We start from the raw sequence: 16,242 nt of genomic DNA, 5'->3' as shown, positions 1-16,242 counted from the left end.
AGACTAAGACATGAATAGGTAACTCACAACTTGGCTAAACAAAAGAATAAATCTATAACCTCCCTGATAATCAGAGAAATACAAATTATTGTGATTCCACTTTAAATAAACAAAGCTTAAAAATAACTACAAAATCCACTGTTGGCATAGAAAAACAATATTCAGATACAATGTGGGTAAGAGTCTAAATTGATTTCAGTAAGTCAATGTGAATAAAAATCTTGTGAAAGTTCAACCCTGCACTAAGTATTTCTCTTACAGGAATGTATTCGAAAGTATACCCATTTTCTATAGCTGCCCTAACAAATTACCACAAACTTGGTGGCTTCAAACAACAGAAGTTTATTCTCTCACAGTTCTGGAGGCCAGAAATCCAGAATCAAGGTGTCAGCAGGGCCACATTCCCTCCAGAGGTTCTAGAGGAAATTCTGTTCCTTCCTCTTCCAGCTTCTGGTGGTTGCCAGCAGGCTTGAGGCTGCATCACTCCAATCTCTGCCTCCGTCATTGCAGCACCTTTTCCTCTTCCTTATCTACCTCTTCTCCCTCCATCTAGTTCTGATAAGGCTATCTATGATGGAATTTAGGGCCCATCTCAATATTCCAGGACTTAATCACATCTGCAAAGACCCTTTTTCCAAATAAGGTAACATTCACAGGCTCTAGGGATTTGACATAGATATCTCTTGGGGGATTGGGGTGGTTTTTTTTCAGCCTACCACAGAAGGTAATCATTGCAATAATTGACTAAGGATGTCATTGCAACATGTGTAATTTAAAACATTGAAAAACTAAGGGAATAATCTAAATGTTCAACAGAAGGGTAATAGTTAAACAAATGATGGCACATCCATCTAATGAATTAATACATAATCATTAAAAATAATGCTCATGCACATCGTTCCAGTTATCTATTGTTGCATTAAAAAAATCACCCAAATCTAGTGGCATATGGTAAAAATTATTGCAGGCAAGATCTACAGATTGGTGCTGAAATTAGTAGGTGAAAGCTGGAGAAGAAACAGGATATTTGCATAGTCTTAAAGCATCTCCCCCAAGATATGTATTAATGTTAAACGAAAAAAATAGTAATTTTACAGTGGAGAAAACCAGCAGACACCATCTTAACAAAGTGATCCAGGTGAAACATTACCAATAATAATATATAACAGCATTAGGTATACCAAATGTGATTGACTGAGAAGGGCACATAACTTCCAGACTATGCTTGACAAAATTCATAACTTTCATCTAATCATGAGAAAACATCACATAAACCAAAACTGAAGGATATTTTACAAAATAGCTGACGAATACTCTCCCAAAGGGTCAACATTACGACAGACAAGGAAAGACTGAGAAACTATCACAGCATGGAGGAGATTAAGGAGACATGACAACGAAATGTAACATGGGATCTTGGATTGGATACTAGTAAATAAAAAGGACATTAATGGTGGAGCCAAGATGGCCGAATAGGAATAGCTCCGGTCTCCAGCTCCCAGCCCCAGTGACACAGAAGACGGATGATTTCTGCATTTCTGCTTGAGGTACCGGTTTCATCTCACTAGGGAGTGCCTAACAGTGGGTACAGGATAGTCGGTGAAGCGCACTGTGCGCAAGCCGAAGCAGGGCAAGGCATTGCCTCACTCGGGAAGCGCAAGGGGTCAGGGAGTTCCCTTTCCTAGTCAAAGAAAGGGGAAACAGACGGCACCTGGAATATCGGGTCAGTCCCATCCTAATACTGCGCTTTTCCAACGGGCCTGGAAAACGGCACACTAGGAGATTGTGTCCCGCACCTGGCTCGGAGGGTCCTATGCCCATGGAGTCTCGCTGATTGCTAGCACAGCAGTCTGAGATCAAGCTGCAAGGCGGCAGCGAGGCTGGGGGAGGGGCGCCCGCCATTGCCCAGGCTTGCTTAGGTAAACAAAGCAGCCAGGAAGCTCGAACTGGGTGGAGCCCACCACAGCTCAAGGAGGCCTGCCTGCCTCTGTAGGCTCCACCTCTGGGGGCAGGGCACAGACAAACAAAAACTCAGCAAGAAACTCCACAGACTTAAATGTCCCTGTCTGACTGACAGCTTTGAAGAGAGTAGTGGTTCTCCCAGCACAGACCTGGAGATCTGAGAACGGACAGACTGCCTCCTAAAGTGGGTCCCTCACCCCTGAGCAGCCTAACTGGGAGGCACCCCCCAGTAGGGACAGACTGACACCTCATTCAGCCGGGTACTCCTCTGAGACAAAACTTTCAGAGGAACTATCAGACAGCTGAATTTGTGGTCTCACGAAAATCCGCTGTTCTGCAGCCACCGCTGCTGACACCCAGCCAAACAGGGTCTGGAGTGGACCTCTAGTAAACTCCAACAGACCTGCAGCTGAGGGTCCTGTCTGGTAGAAGGAAAACTAACAAACAGAAAGGACATCCACACCAAAAACCCATCTGTACATCACCATCATCAAAGACAAAAAGCAGATAAAACCACAAAGATGGGGAAAAAACAGAACACAAAAACTGGAAACTCTAAAAAACAGAGCACCTCTCCTCCTCCAAAGGAACGCAGTTCCTCACCAGCAACGGAACAAAGCTGGATGGAGGATGACTTTGACGAGTTGAGAGAAGAAGGCTTCAGATGATCAAACTACTCTGAGCTACGGGAGGAAATTCAAAACAATAGCAAAGAAGTTAAAAACTTTGAAAAAAAATTAGAAGAATGGATAACTAGAATAACCAATGGAGAGAAGGGCTTAAAGGAGCTGATGGAGCTGAAAGCCAAGTTTCGAGAACTACGCGAAGATTGCAGAAGCCTCAGTAGCAGATGCGATCAACTGGAAGAAAGGGTATCGCTGATGGAAGATGAAATGAATGAAATGAAGAGAGAACGGAAGTTTAGAGAAAAAAGAATAAAAAGAAATGAACAAAGCCTCCAAGAAATTTGGGACTATATGAAAAGACCAAACCTACGTCTGATTGGTGTACCTGAAAATGATGGGGAGAATGGAACCAAGTTGGAAAACACTCTGCAAGATATTATCCAGGAGAACTTCCCCAATCTAGCAAAGCAGGCAAGCATTCAGATTCAGGAAATACAGAGAACGCCACAAAGATACTCCTCGAGAAGAGCAACTCCAAGACACATAATTGTCAGATTCACCAAAGTTGAAATGAAGGAAAAAATGTTAAGGGCAGCCAGAGAGAAAGGTCGGGTTACCCACAAAGGGAAGCCCATTAGACTAACAGCTGATCTCTCAGCAGAAACTCTACAAGCCAGAAGAGAGTGGGGGCCAATATTCAACATTCTTAAAGAAAAGAATTTTCAACCCAGAATTTCCTATCCCACCAAACTAAGCTTCATAAGTGAAGGAGAAATAAAATACTTTACAGACAAGCAAATGCTGAGTGATTTTGTCACCACCAGGCCTGCCCTAAAAGAGCTCCTGAAGGAAGCACTAAACATGGAAAGGAACAACCGGTACCAGCCACTGCAAAAACACGCCAAATTGTAAAGACCATCGAGGCTAGGAAGAAACTATAGCAACTAACGAGCAAAATAACCAACTAACATCATAATGACAGGATCAGATTCACACATAACAATATTAACGTTTAATGTAAATGGGCTAAATGCTCCAATCAAAAGATACAGACTGGCAAACTGGATAAGGAGTCAGGACCCATCAGTGTGCTGTATTCAGGAAACCCATCTCACGTGCAGAGACACACATAGACTCAAAATAAAGGGATGGAGGAAGATCTATCAAGCAACTGGAAAACAAAAAAAGGCAAGGGTTGCAATCCTAGTCTCTGATAAAATAGACTTTAAACCAACAAAGATCAAAAGAGACAAAGAAGGCCATTACATAATGGTAAAGGGATCAATTCAACAAGAGGAGCTAACTATCCTAAATATATATGCACCCAACACAGGAGCACCCAGATTCATAAAGCAAGTCCTCAGTGACCTACAAAGGGACTTAAACTCCCACACAATAATAATGGGAGATTTTAACACACCACTGTCAACATTAGACAGATCAACGAGACAGAAAGTTAACAAGGATATCCAGGAATTGAACTCAGCTCTACATAAAGTGGACCTAATAGACATCTACAGAACTCTCCACCCCAGTTCAACAGAATATACATTTTATTCAGCACCACACCACACCTATTCCAAAATTGACCACATAGTTGGAAGTAAAGCTCTCCTCAGCAAATGTAAAAGAACAGAAATTATAACAAACTGTCTTTCAGACCACAGTGCAATCAAACTAGAACTCAGGATTAAGAAACTCACTCAAAACCACTCAACTACATGGAAACTGAACAACCTGCTCCTGAATGACTATTGGGTACATAATGAAATGAAGGCAGAAATAAAGATGTTCTTTGAAACCAACGAGAACAAAGACACAACATACCAGAATCTCTGGGACACGTTCAAAGCAGTGTGTAGAGGGAAATTTATAGCACTAAATGCCCACAAGAGAAAGCAGGAAAGATCCAAAATTGACACCCTAACATCACAATTAAAAGAACTAGAAAAGCAAGAGCAAACACATTCAAAAGCTAGCAGAAGGCTAGAAATAACTAAAATCAGAGCAGAACTGAAGGAAATAGAGACACAAAAAACCCTTCAAAAAATTAATGAATCCAGGAGCTGGTTTTTTGAAAAGATCAACAAAATTGATGGACTGCTAGCAAGACTAATAAAGAAGAAAAGAGAGAAGAATCAAATAGATGCAATAAAAAACAAAAAAGGGGATATCACCACCGATCCCACAGAAATACAATCTACCATCAGAGAATACTACAAACACCTCTATGCAAATAAACTAGAAAATCTAGAAGAAATGGATAAATTCCTCGACAAATACACCCTCCCAAGACTAAACCAGGAAGAAGTTGAATCTCTGAATAGACCAATAACAGGTTCTGAAATTGTGGCAACAATCAATAGCTTACCAACCAAAAAGAGTCCAGGACCTGATGGATTCACAGCTGAATTCTACCAGAGGTACAAGGAGGAACTGGTACCATTCCTTCTGAAACTATTCCAATCGATAGAAAAAGAGGGAATCCTCCCTAACACATTTTACAAAGCCAGCATCGTCCTGATACCAAAGCCTGGCAGAGACATAACCAAAAAAGAGAATTTCAGACCAATATCCTTGATGAACATTGATGCAAAAATCCTCAATAAAATACTGGCAAACCGAATCCAGCAGCACATCAAAAAGCTTATACACCATGATCAAGTGGGCTTCATCCCTGGGATGCAAGGCTGGTTCAACATACGCAAATCAATAAATGTAATCCAGCATATAAACAGAACCAAAGACAAAAACCACATGATTATCTCAATAGATGCAGAAAAGGCCTTTGACAAAATTCAACAACCTTTCATGCTAAAAACTCTCAATAAATTAGGTATTGATGGGACGTATCTCAAAATCATAAGAGCTATCTACGACAAACCCACAGCCAATATCATACTGAATGGGCAAAAACTGGAAGCATTCCCTCTGAAAACTGGCACAAGACAGGGATGCCCTCTCTCACCGCTCCTATTCAACATAGTGCTGGAAGTTCTGGCCAGAGCAATCAGGCAGGAGAAGGAAATAAAGGGTATTCAATTAGGAAAAGAGGAAGTCAAATTGTCCCTGTTTGCAGATGACATGACTGTATATGTAGAAAACCCCATTGTCTCAGCCCAAAACCTCCTTAAGCTGATTAGCAACTTCAGCAAAGTCTCAGGATACAAAATCAATGTACAAAAATCACAAGCATTCTTGTACACCAATCACAGACAAGCAGAGAGCCAAATCATGAGTGAACTCCCATTCACAATTGCTTCAAAGAGAATAAAATACCTAGGAATCCAACTTACAAGGGATGTGAAGGACCTCTTCAAGGAGAACCACAAACCACTGCTCAATGAAATAAAAGAGGATACAAACAAATGGAAGAACATTCCATGCTCATGGGTTGGAAGAATCAATATCGTGAAAATGGCCATACTGCCCAAGGTAATTTATAGATTCAATGCCATCCCCATCAAGCTACCAATGACTTTCTTCACAGAATTGGAAAAAACTACTTTAAAGTTCATATGGAACCAAAAAAGAGCCCGCATCGCCAAGTCAATCCTAAGCCAAAAGAACAAAGCTGGAGGCATCACGCTACCTGACCTTAAACTATACTACAAGGCTACAGTAACCAAAACAGCATGGTACTGGTACCACAACAGAGACATAGATCAATGGAACAGAACAGAGCCCTCAGAAATGATGCCGCATATCTACAACTATCTGATCTTTGACAAACCTGACAAAAACAAGAAATGGGGAAAGGATTCCCTATATAATAAATGGTGCTGGGAAAACTGGCTAGCCATATGTAGAAAGCTGAAACTGGATCCCTTCCTTACATCTTATACAAAAATTAATTCAAGATGGATTAAAGACTTATATGTTAGACCTAAAACCATTAAAATCCTACAAGAAAACCTAGGCAATACCATTCAGGACATAGGCGTGGGCAAGGACTTCATGTCTAAAACACCAAAAGCAATGGCAACAAAAGGCAAAATTGACAAATGGGATCTCATTAAACTAAAGAGCTTCTGCACAGCAAAAGAAACTACCATCAGAGTGAACAGGCAACCTACAAAATGGGAGAAAATTTTTGCAACCTACTCATCTGACAAAGGGCTAATATCCAGAATCTACAATGAACTCAAACAAATTTACAAGAAAAAAACAAACAACCCCATCAAAAAGTGGGCGAAGGACATGAACAGACACTTCTCAAAAGAAGACATTTATGCAGCCAAAAAATACATGAAGAAATGCTTATCATCACTGGCCATCAGAGAAATGCAAATCAAAACCACAGTGAGATACCATCTCACACCAGTTAGAATGGCCATCATTAAAAAATCAGGAAACAACAGGTGCTGGAGAGGATGTGGAGAAATAGGAACACTTTTACACTGTTGGTGGGACTGTAAACTAGTTCAACCATTGTGGAAGTCAGTGTGGCGATTCCTCAGGGATCTAGAACTAGAAATACCATTTGACCCAGCCATCCCATTACTGGGTATATACCCAAAGGACTATAAATCATGCTGCTATAAAGACACATGCACACGTATGTTTATTGCGGCACTATTCACAATAGCAGAGAGTTGGAACCAACCCAAATGTCCAACAACGATAGACTGGATTAAGAAAATGTGGCACATATGCACCATGGAATACTATGCAGCCATAAAAAATGATGAGTTCGTGTCCTTTGTAGGGACATGGATGAAACTGGAAAACATCATTCTCAGTAAACTATCGCAAGGACAAAAAACCAAACACCGCACGTTCTCACTCATAGGTGGGAATTGAACAATGAGAACTCATGGACACAGGAAGGGGAACATCACACTCCGGGGACTGTTGTGGGGTGGGGGGAGGGACAGCATTAGGAGATACACCTAATGCTAAATGACGAGTTAATGGGTGCAGGAAATCAACATGGCACATGGATACATATGTAACAAACCTGCACATTGTGCACAGGTACCCTAAAACCCTAAAGTATAATAAAAAAATAAAAAAATAAAAAAAAATAAAAATAAAAGGACATTAATGGGAAACCTGGTAAAGTTTTAAGAAAGTCTATACTTTAATTAATGGTATTATACCAATGTTGATTTCTGAGTTTCAATCACTATGGTTATGTAAGATTAGGAGAAGCTGGGGGGAAGGGTATATGGAATTCTGTACTACTTATGCAAATTTTCCATAAATTTAAAATTATTTCAAAATAAAAAGTAAAAAATAAAACTTAATGGCATACAACAAATACACAGAAAATGCTCAACCTCACTAATCATTCAGGAAATATAAATTAATCACAATGAAATATCATCTCACTCCTGTCAGAATGGCTCTCACCAAAAACACAAAAGATAAAGTGTTGGTGAGGATGTGGATTAAAGGAAACCCTTGCATTCTATTGGTGGGAATGTAAATTACTACAGCCATTATGGAAAAGTGTATGGAGGATCCTCAAAAAACTAAAAATAGAATTACCATATGATCCAGAAATCCCACCTCTGGGCATTTACCTAAAAGCTTTGGAATTCGTTTGTCAAAGAGATGTCTGCTCTCCCATGCTCACTGCAGCACTACTCACAATAGCCAAGTTACAGAATAACCTAAGTATCCACCGACAGATGAATGGATAAAGAAAATGTGGTGTATATACACCATGGAGTACTTTTCAGTCTTTAAAAAGAAGGAAATTCTATCATTTGCAACAACATGAATAGAATTAGAGGACGTTATGCCAAGCAAAATAAACCACGCACAAAAAGACAAATACTACATGTTCCCATTTATATGTGGAATCCAAAACAATTGTACTTATAGAAGCAGAGTGGAATGGTGGTTACCAGAAGCTGGAGGATGGGAAAATGAGAAAATAATGGCCAAAGGGTACAAAGTCTCAGTTAGACGGGAAGAATAAGGGTTTTTCTTTGAGATCTATTGCACGGTGTGGTGAATATCATCAATAAGGATGTATTATACATTTCAAAATTGCTAAGAGGCTAAATTTCAAATGGTCTCACCATAAAAGATGTTAAGCATTTGAGGTGATGGATAGGCTAATTAGCTTGATTTAATTATTCTATATTGTATTCATAAATCATAGTATTACTTTGTACCCCATAAATATAAATTGTCAATTTACAATAAAAATTTTTTAAGTTAATGGCATAAAAGAACGAACACTTTATTATGCTCATGCTTCTGTGGGCCAGGAATTTGAGGGACACAGCAGGAACAATTTATCTCTGCTCCACTATGAATGGGACCTCAGATGGCTGGGTAGCTCCCTTTAGCTGGAGATGCCTGGAGCAGGTCAGGGGGCCGTATGTCTAGCCTTGGTTATTCTCTGCATTGTGTTTGGTGGAGCTGAAATGTCCAAGCTTGCTCCTTTATTCAGTGTCTGCATTGAAACTGTTGAACAGTCAGTGTTTCAGTTTCCTAGGGCTGCTGTAACAATTTACCACAGGCTGGGTGGCTGAAAACAACGGAAATTTATTCTCTACAGTTCTAGAAGATATCTGAAATCAAGAGATATCTGAAATCAAGGTGTCAGCAGTGCATTCCTTCCGAATGATTCCTTGGGTCTTCCTAGCTTCTTCTGGCTTACAGCAATCCTTGCATTCCTTGGCTTGTAGCTACATCCCTCTATCTTCACACAGCCTTCTTCCCTGTGGCTCTATGTCTCTTTGTGTCCTCTCCTCTTTTTTAAAGGCCCACCCTAATCCAGTAAGACTTCATCTTAACTAAGTCTCTGCAAAGACCTTGTTTCCAAATAAAGACACATTCCAATGTTCCAAGTGGACATGAATTTGAGAGAGACGTTACCAAAATCACTATAGCCAGCAACTGGCCACCATCATCTTCTCTCTGCATAGCCCCTTCATATGGCTTGCTTGGGTTTCTCACAGCATGGCAGCCTTGGGTAACCTGACCTCTTACATAATGGCTGGTCTTCCTCTGAGTGAGCCTTCTAAGGAAAGCAGAAATTGCCTGTTTTCTTAAAGACAAGGCCTGGAAATGGCATAGTATCATTTTTGCTGTAATATATCAATCAAAGTTGTTCCAGGATAGCCAAGACTGAAATGGGAAGGAAACATGGACTCCATCTCTAAATGAGGAGAATGAACACAAATAAAAGGAAGGAACTAATGGTAGCTGTTTGGAAACAAACTACCACACACATCTATTATTGACAGTTAAAGGTGCTCGTGAAATACAAATTGGGAAAAGGTTACAAAATACCATATACATATATAATTTGATCATATTTTTATTCTCAAAATATATACATGGATATTTGCATTAAACACATATCAAAAGATAAAGAGTAAACTAAAATATTAATAGCAGTTATCTCTACAAGTTGAGAATTTAGCTGACGGTAATTTTTTCGGTTTAACCAATATTTTCTTATATAGATTATACATGTGTTACCTCCGTAACAAAACAGAAGATGCAAAAAGTAAATGATCTATGAATTTCATATAGGCCAGACTAGTATTTTTTGATGTTTCAACTAGGATATACAAAAATACAAAATGTTTCTAATCCCTAAAATTTTCACCATCATATAAATGGGTTAAAGGTTACATGACTCCATAATATTTCTGTTTTCAAAAAAGAAGATTCACAAATATACATACAAACAAAGGAGAAAGGTAGAAATAAATGTGCAGAATTGGCTCATCTCAAAAATATAGGACTGTGAGAGACCAGGAAATAGGACAAATCAGTCATAGATTTTAACAAAAGGAGTTCCACGGGCTCGTAGGCAGTTAGGGAATTGTATGCAGAAAGTGGGGTCTAAAGACACCTAAAAGAGACAGGAAGTAAAGGCAATGACATACTTTTGTCTATTTCCCAGTTTGTCCCTGCCCTGTCCCCCTTACCGTCAAGCAGCCACAAACACTTAAAGACACCGAAACATACCTAAGCTCGGAGTAGTTTCATATAATCCTACCTAATGTGATCAATTACTTCCCTAAAGAACAGTCAAACTCACACAGAACAGGACATAAAAATTGGATTGCTAATTTTACTTTAATCCAAATATTCCACGACTCAGATAAAAACAAAGTTGAATGACATCTCCATCTACTCACCAACAGTTTCTTCAGAAACAGCAGTCAAAGATAAAAATTTTTTTGTATTTTCCATCTCCTCTTTACTTTGCCAAGCTTCACTATATTTTGCAGACTAATGAAAGAAAAATTAAAATTTAAACATGGGAAAAGAAGGCAACTATAATCATTGATTTTTTAAATTCCAACAAGGCTCCCAATCACATACATACAAACGAGAAGTCTCAGGCTATTTTTTTTCTTTTTTTGAGGAAATCTGTAAATGTTCTCTGTTCTCACAAAATTCTGTCAATGGGTATTCCCAGATAGAGTCAGAGTATATGCCTATCATTATATGATAATTACCTTGCTTAAAATATCATAAGTTTCTGCTTGATATTTTTATAATCTGCGAGTAACTTAAAGATACATCATCAAATTAAAAATTTTCAGACATTTCAAGATTGTTACTATGTTTTATTATGTTTCCATTTATAGTTCTTGCTTCAAAGGAAATAAAAACTTGCTTTGAGATTCAATAGGAAAAAGTGATAGACTAACTTTTTCTGCTAAAATTTCCAGAAACAATTTCTCTAGTTTAAAGCATTGCATTTTGGATGTTTCTTTCTTTCCATCCCAATGGACTTCCTGGGAACCTCATAAAAATGTATTTTTAATTACTACATTTTTAATTCATATTATTGCCTAGGAAACTTTCCCAGAAGTCAGTCAACTGTTCAAGGAGGACTTTATCAAAAACAACCAATCTCTTATGACGAGGTTCCTTACCTTAAAGGTGCTTTCCTTTGACGGTCAAAATTCAAATATGAGCCAATAGCTATATACCAAGTCAATGTCAACATCTAGTCAACTTCAAGCCCTCAATATTATAGAGAATAAGAGGTCCAAGAAGGCCAAGGAAAGTTCATTGAGCACCAGGAATTTGCTGAGACAGAAGCAAATGAAGTATGGTCCCAGACCTCAAGCACTTTACAGCTTCCCAAAGATCTTGATCAGCACAGGAAACAGTCAACTCCCCAAAACTTGTTTGTCACAAAGGTTTACCCAAATAATAAAGCTAACCAGAGGGTTAAATTATGTCTACTTATCTCCGAACTATAAGGCTGCTGAAGAAAAAGCAGACATACGTACTTGATGAAAGCAGCTATTATACCCTTTCCTATTCCAGAGATGGAGGGGCCCAGCACTTTACCAGCCTGCTGCTGGTAGGAGACGTGGTACCCTGGGTCTGTCCCTGGGGAGATGAACACGCCAGTGCAGTGCTTGAAATCTGAATGCTGCAGACCAAGTTTTCTTCTCAGGTTCCAGAAAAATATCACCCCTATGACTCCTTCGTATACACACATATACATACTACTGCCACCACCTCCACAAAATAAAGCAATAAAGGCTGGCCACAGTAACACCATGGTCCATGATTTTCTTATTCATCTTATAGAGGAAATTCTTTTTTTTTTTTTTTTTTTTTTTTTTTGAGTGTCTTGCTCTGTCAGCCAGGCTGGAGCACAGTGACATGATCATAGCTACTGCATAGCCTTGAACTCCTGGGCTCAAGGGATCCTCCCACCTCAGCCTTCCAAGTAGCTAGGGCAACAAGCACACACTACCATGCCTGGCTAATTTTTTAGTTTTTCTTGTAGAGATGGGGGTCTCTTTATGTTGTCCAGGCTGGTCTCAAACTCCTGGCCTCAAGCAATCCTCCTGCCTCAGCCTCCCTAAGTGCTGGGATTACAGGTGTGAGCCACCATGCCCAGCCAGGAGAATTTGTTTCTTACATGTCAGCATAAGGTTAGATAATTCTTACCTTAATTTCTTCCCACAGCTTTACTCTCATTTCTAGACCTTGCTTCTTAATTTCTTTTTCTCTGCGTTGTTTCTTTGCCAATATTTTATCAAGTTTTTTCATCTTCTGTATAGCATCTTGAAGTTGAGAATCTAATTCTTTTAATTTGGGTTCATCTATATTGTGTTGAAAGTAAAAATAGGTTTGTAGTAAAACTATAAAGTTTTGTTTTGTTCTTATAATTTGTTCTTTCATTCAACAAATATTTATAGCTGATAGTAATAACTACTATATTGGTACCATGTATCTCAATCTACAAGGTGCTTTCACATGTGTTTGTCTATATAACTATCTAACAACCCTATGAAATAGACATTTATCTCTATTTTACAGTTGAGATAACTGGGTCCTTTCAAATACATAACAAATTATAGCACTGGACTCAGAAGTGATTCTCATGATTTTAAATCCCAAATTCTTTCTCCTTCATTCTGTTATACTTTCTATGTTCATGACTAAGAAATAGGAAATAAGGAATAAGACAAGAATCCTGTCCTAAAGCTGCTTCAGACTAACTGAAAGAGAAGGCATGTACACAAATGGCTACAGCAGAAAGCCGTATGTCTTCAGTGACACAAAGTGGTTGCAACATGTAGAAAGAAAAAAAACTCAGAACAAGTACTCTGCGTAGCTTGTATCTTTTTTCTATGCTGCTTCCTTTGTTCTAATTTCTTAAAGTACAATTGATAGTCACTTCTTTGAAATGAAAGACTCTTTAGAACTTCTGTCATTAACTTATGATTAATGACAATAATAACTAACATTTATAGAGTTACCTGATAGGCACAGTTTTAAGTGCTTTATTTTTAAACATTATATCATTTAATGCTCATATTAACCCTCTGAGGTGGTATAATCACTGTTCTCATTTTACAAATTAGTAAACTGAAGCTAATTTTTAACTGAGTTACATGTATGTCCAAGTTCATATAACTGGTAAATGCCAGTCAGGTTCCACACAAATCTGTCTGACTGCAGAGCCAAAGCTCTTAGCCTCTTAGCCACAGATGATATTCTCTCCGTTTAAATCTGATGAAAGCTGATAATCCAGCAATGAATAAGCATGAATGCTCAAACAGTAAGTCTCAGTCACCCCAGGTTATTAGAAGTGGCATATTGTGCTAAATAAGGCCAAATTTATCAACTTTTGAAAACCCAAAGAGTTCAGTGATGTTTCCCTATAATGTACATCACTTCTTCTTCTTCTACTTTTTTTTAAGAGACAGGATATCATTCTGTCACTCAGGCTGAAGTGTGGTGGCATGATCATAACTCACTGCAACCTCGAACTCCTGGGCTCAAGCAATCTTCCCACATCAGCTTCTGAATAGCCAGAGCCAGGACTACAGGCGCATGTCACCATACCTGGATAATTTTTCTGAAAAATTTCTGTAGAGATGGGGGTCTCACTATGATGCCCAGGCTGGTTTTAAACTCCTGGGCTTAAGTGATACTCCTGCCTGGGCCTCCCAAATGCTGGGATTACAGGTGTGAGCTACTGCTCTCAATTCCATCACTTCCTCTTAAAGGAAAAAAAGAAAGAGAAAAGCAACTTATCCAAAAAGGAAAAAGGATATTATTAATAAGGAGGTTCCTTGAATCTTATTGCTTATGTACTTCAAAAGCAACACCTTCTAGTTCTCATTCCCAACTGCCAATCCTAGCATTCTCAGGCTCCGTGAACATAGGTAGTCTATATAGCAGGCATTTTGAAGTAACTCATGCAGTACTAAAACAATATAAACAAATCCAATGTAAACTGTGTCAGCAGCTAATCTCAATTATAATATCTTTGAGATGGGAAGGGGACAGGGGAGTGCTGGGTAGAGAAAGGTAGAGTCCCTGGTGAGGGCTCTACCCTTGGGCCTGTGCCCATGGACCTAAGTGAGAACAGGCACTCCTATTTTCACACCCAAATGTTGCATTTTCCAAGGCCACTCTGGCCTGCCCCACTCTGGGGGCATCCCCATCCTGGGCCCATATAAACCCGAGACCTTAAGCGTACAAGACACAAGTGGCTGGACATTGAGAGGAGCAGAGGAACACACCAGCAGACACTGGCAAACCAGTGACTACAGAACAATGCGGATGCCAAGGTGAGTTCAGCCAGACGCAGTCAGAGGAGAGTTCCGCCACTGGGCAGCCTGACTTCAGGGAAAGACCACCTTCCCATTCCATCCCCCTTCCAGCTCCCTATCCATCTCACTGAGAGTTACCTCTACCACTCAATAAAACCTTGCACTCATCCTCCAAGCCAACATGTGATTCAATTCTTCTGGTATACCAGGGCAAGCACCCAGGATACGCAAAGCCCTCTGCCCTTGTGATAAGGCAGATGGTCTAACTGAGCTGATTAACACAAGCCACCAGCAGATGGCAAAGCTGAAAGAGCACACTGGAACACTCCCACTTGGGCTTTGGGAGTTGTAAACACTCACCCTTAGACACTGCCATGGGGTCAGAGCTCAAAAGCACTCCCCATGGCCTCTGCACCTGCCCATCTGCCTGCCCCCTCTAGGGGTTTGAGCAGGGAGGCACTGAAGAAGTGAGCCGTACCCTTGTCACACGTCCTTCAAGGGGGATAAGGGAACTCTCCCATTTCACTTTGTTTCCTGAAAACCATAATCCTGAGTCACCTGACCTAACAATGAGAGTTTATCTCATCCCAAACATACTCTAAATCACAGCTCTCAAACTTTTCTCAGCTCCCCTTTACAGCCTTAAAAATAGTTTAACTTTTCTTATGTGAGTTATAGCTATTGATAATGAACATATTAGAAATCAACACTGAAAAGTAGATATTTACTTATTAATTCACTTTCAAAAATAAAAAAACATGCTATTACTAATTATGTTAACATAAGTATCACATTTTATGACAAATAACTATATTCGCAAAAAAATTAGTGAGAAGAGTGGTATTGTTTAAATTTGTAATATCTGGATGAAGGGAAGACAGCTGGATTCTCATATTCTCATAGGAAGACAGTCATCCTATTGTAATCTGTTGTTTTGGCTAAAGTATATGCAGAAAATTTGGCCTCACACAGATACGTGGTTAAAACAGGAAGAGGAAACTTAATAGCCTATTCAGATAATTGGATAGTCTTCTTTGATACTACACCAAAACTTAACAGGGGTGGTTTCCTACAGGTTAACTGTTAAGTGAAATCTGTAATCAAATCAGTGAGCTTTATGTATTTGCTCCATTAAAATCCATGGATCTATATTTCACGTTGAATGGATCTTTTATCCTACATTGATCATTTGGAAAACAGTGGTTAAATAAATTACGCAGACCTTCAACCTCTTAACACATTTCATTACACAATGGCATCAGTTAATATTGCCACCAATTTTTATAAGAAAAGTCTAAGTATTGGAAAACTATCAACCTCACAGTGACATATGCAGTTTTCCAAAACTGTAATTTTCACTTGAAAGTTCAAATTTTACCGTTGGCAACAAATACTGTCAGTAGTTATCCTCGAAGTAACATGTTTATTTTCTTAAAAAGAAGTCTACCAAATACCCATCTGAATGAGAATTGTTTGTCAGTCATTCTTTCAAGTAAAAATGGTGTTCCATTACAAAAGTGGCCAGTTCAGCTCTCGACTCCAACCATCACAAAAGTACTTTTCTTCAACACAACCTTCAAACTTCAGTATACAGCATAATTGCTTTATGTATACTTCCCATTTTGCCCCACAGGATGTTA

The 16,242-nt window shown here is 39.2% G+C and overlaps 1 protein-coding gene across 1 annotated transcript in view; it reads right to left on the bottom strand.

Annotated features, from left to right (window-relative positions):
- The window catches only part of LOC100604454 (fibrous sheath-interacting protein 1), a 116,964-nt gene that overhangs the window by 86,249 nt on the left and 14,473 nt on the right, over nucleotides 1-16,242 (bottom strand). The window contains exons 4-5 of the mRNA XM_030815112.1: nucleotides 12,486-12,640; nucleotides 10,703-10,796 (exon numbers count right to left, since the gene is read on the bottom strand). Of these exons, the coding sequence (XP_030670972.1) occupies nucleotides 10,703-10,796; nucleotides 12,486-12,640 (249 nt within the window). The remainder of the gene's footprint in view (nucleotides 1-10,702; nucleotides 10,797-12,485; nucleotides 12,641-16,242) is intronic.

The sequence above is a fragment of the Nomascus leucogenys genome, chromosome 6 (assembly GCF_006542625.1).
Source record: "Nomascus leucogenys isolate Asia chromosome 6, Asia_NLE_v1, whole genome shotgun sequence".
Taxonomy (NCBI): Eukaryota; Metazoa; Chordata; class Mammalia; order Primates; family Hylobatidae; genus Nomascus; species Nomascus leucogenys.
Note: the sequence above shows the minus strand (reverse complement) of the source record. Positions and strands in the feature narration are given on the sequence as shown.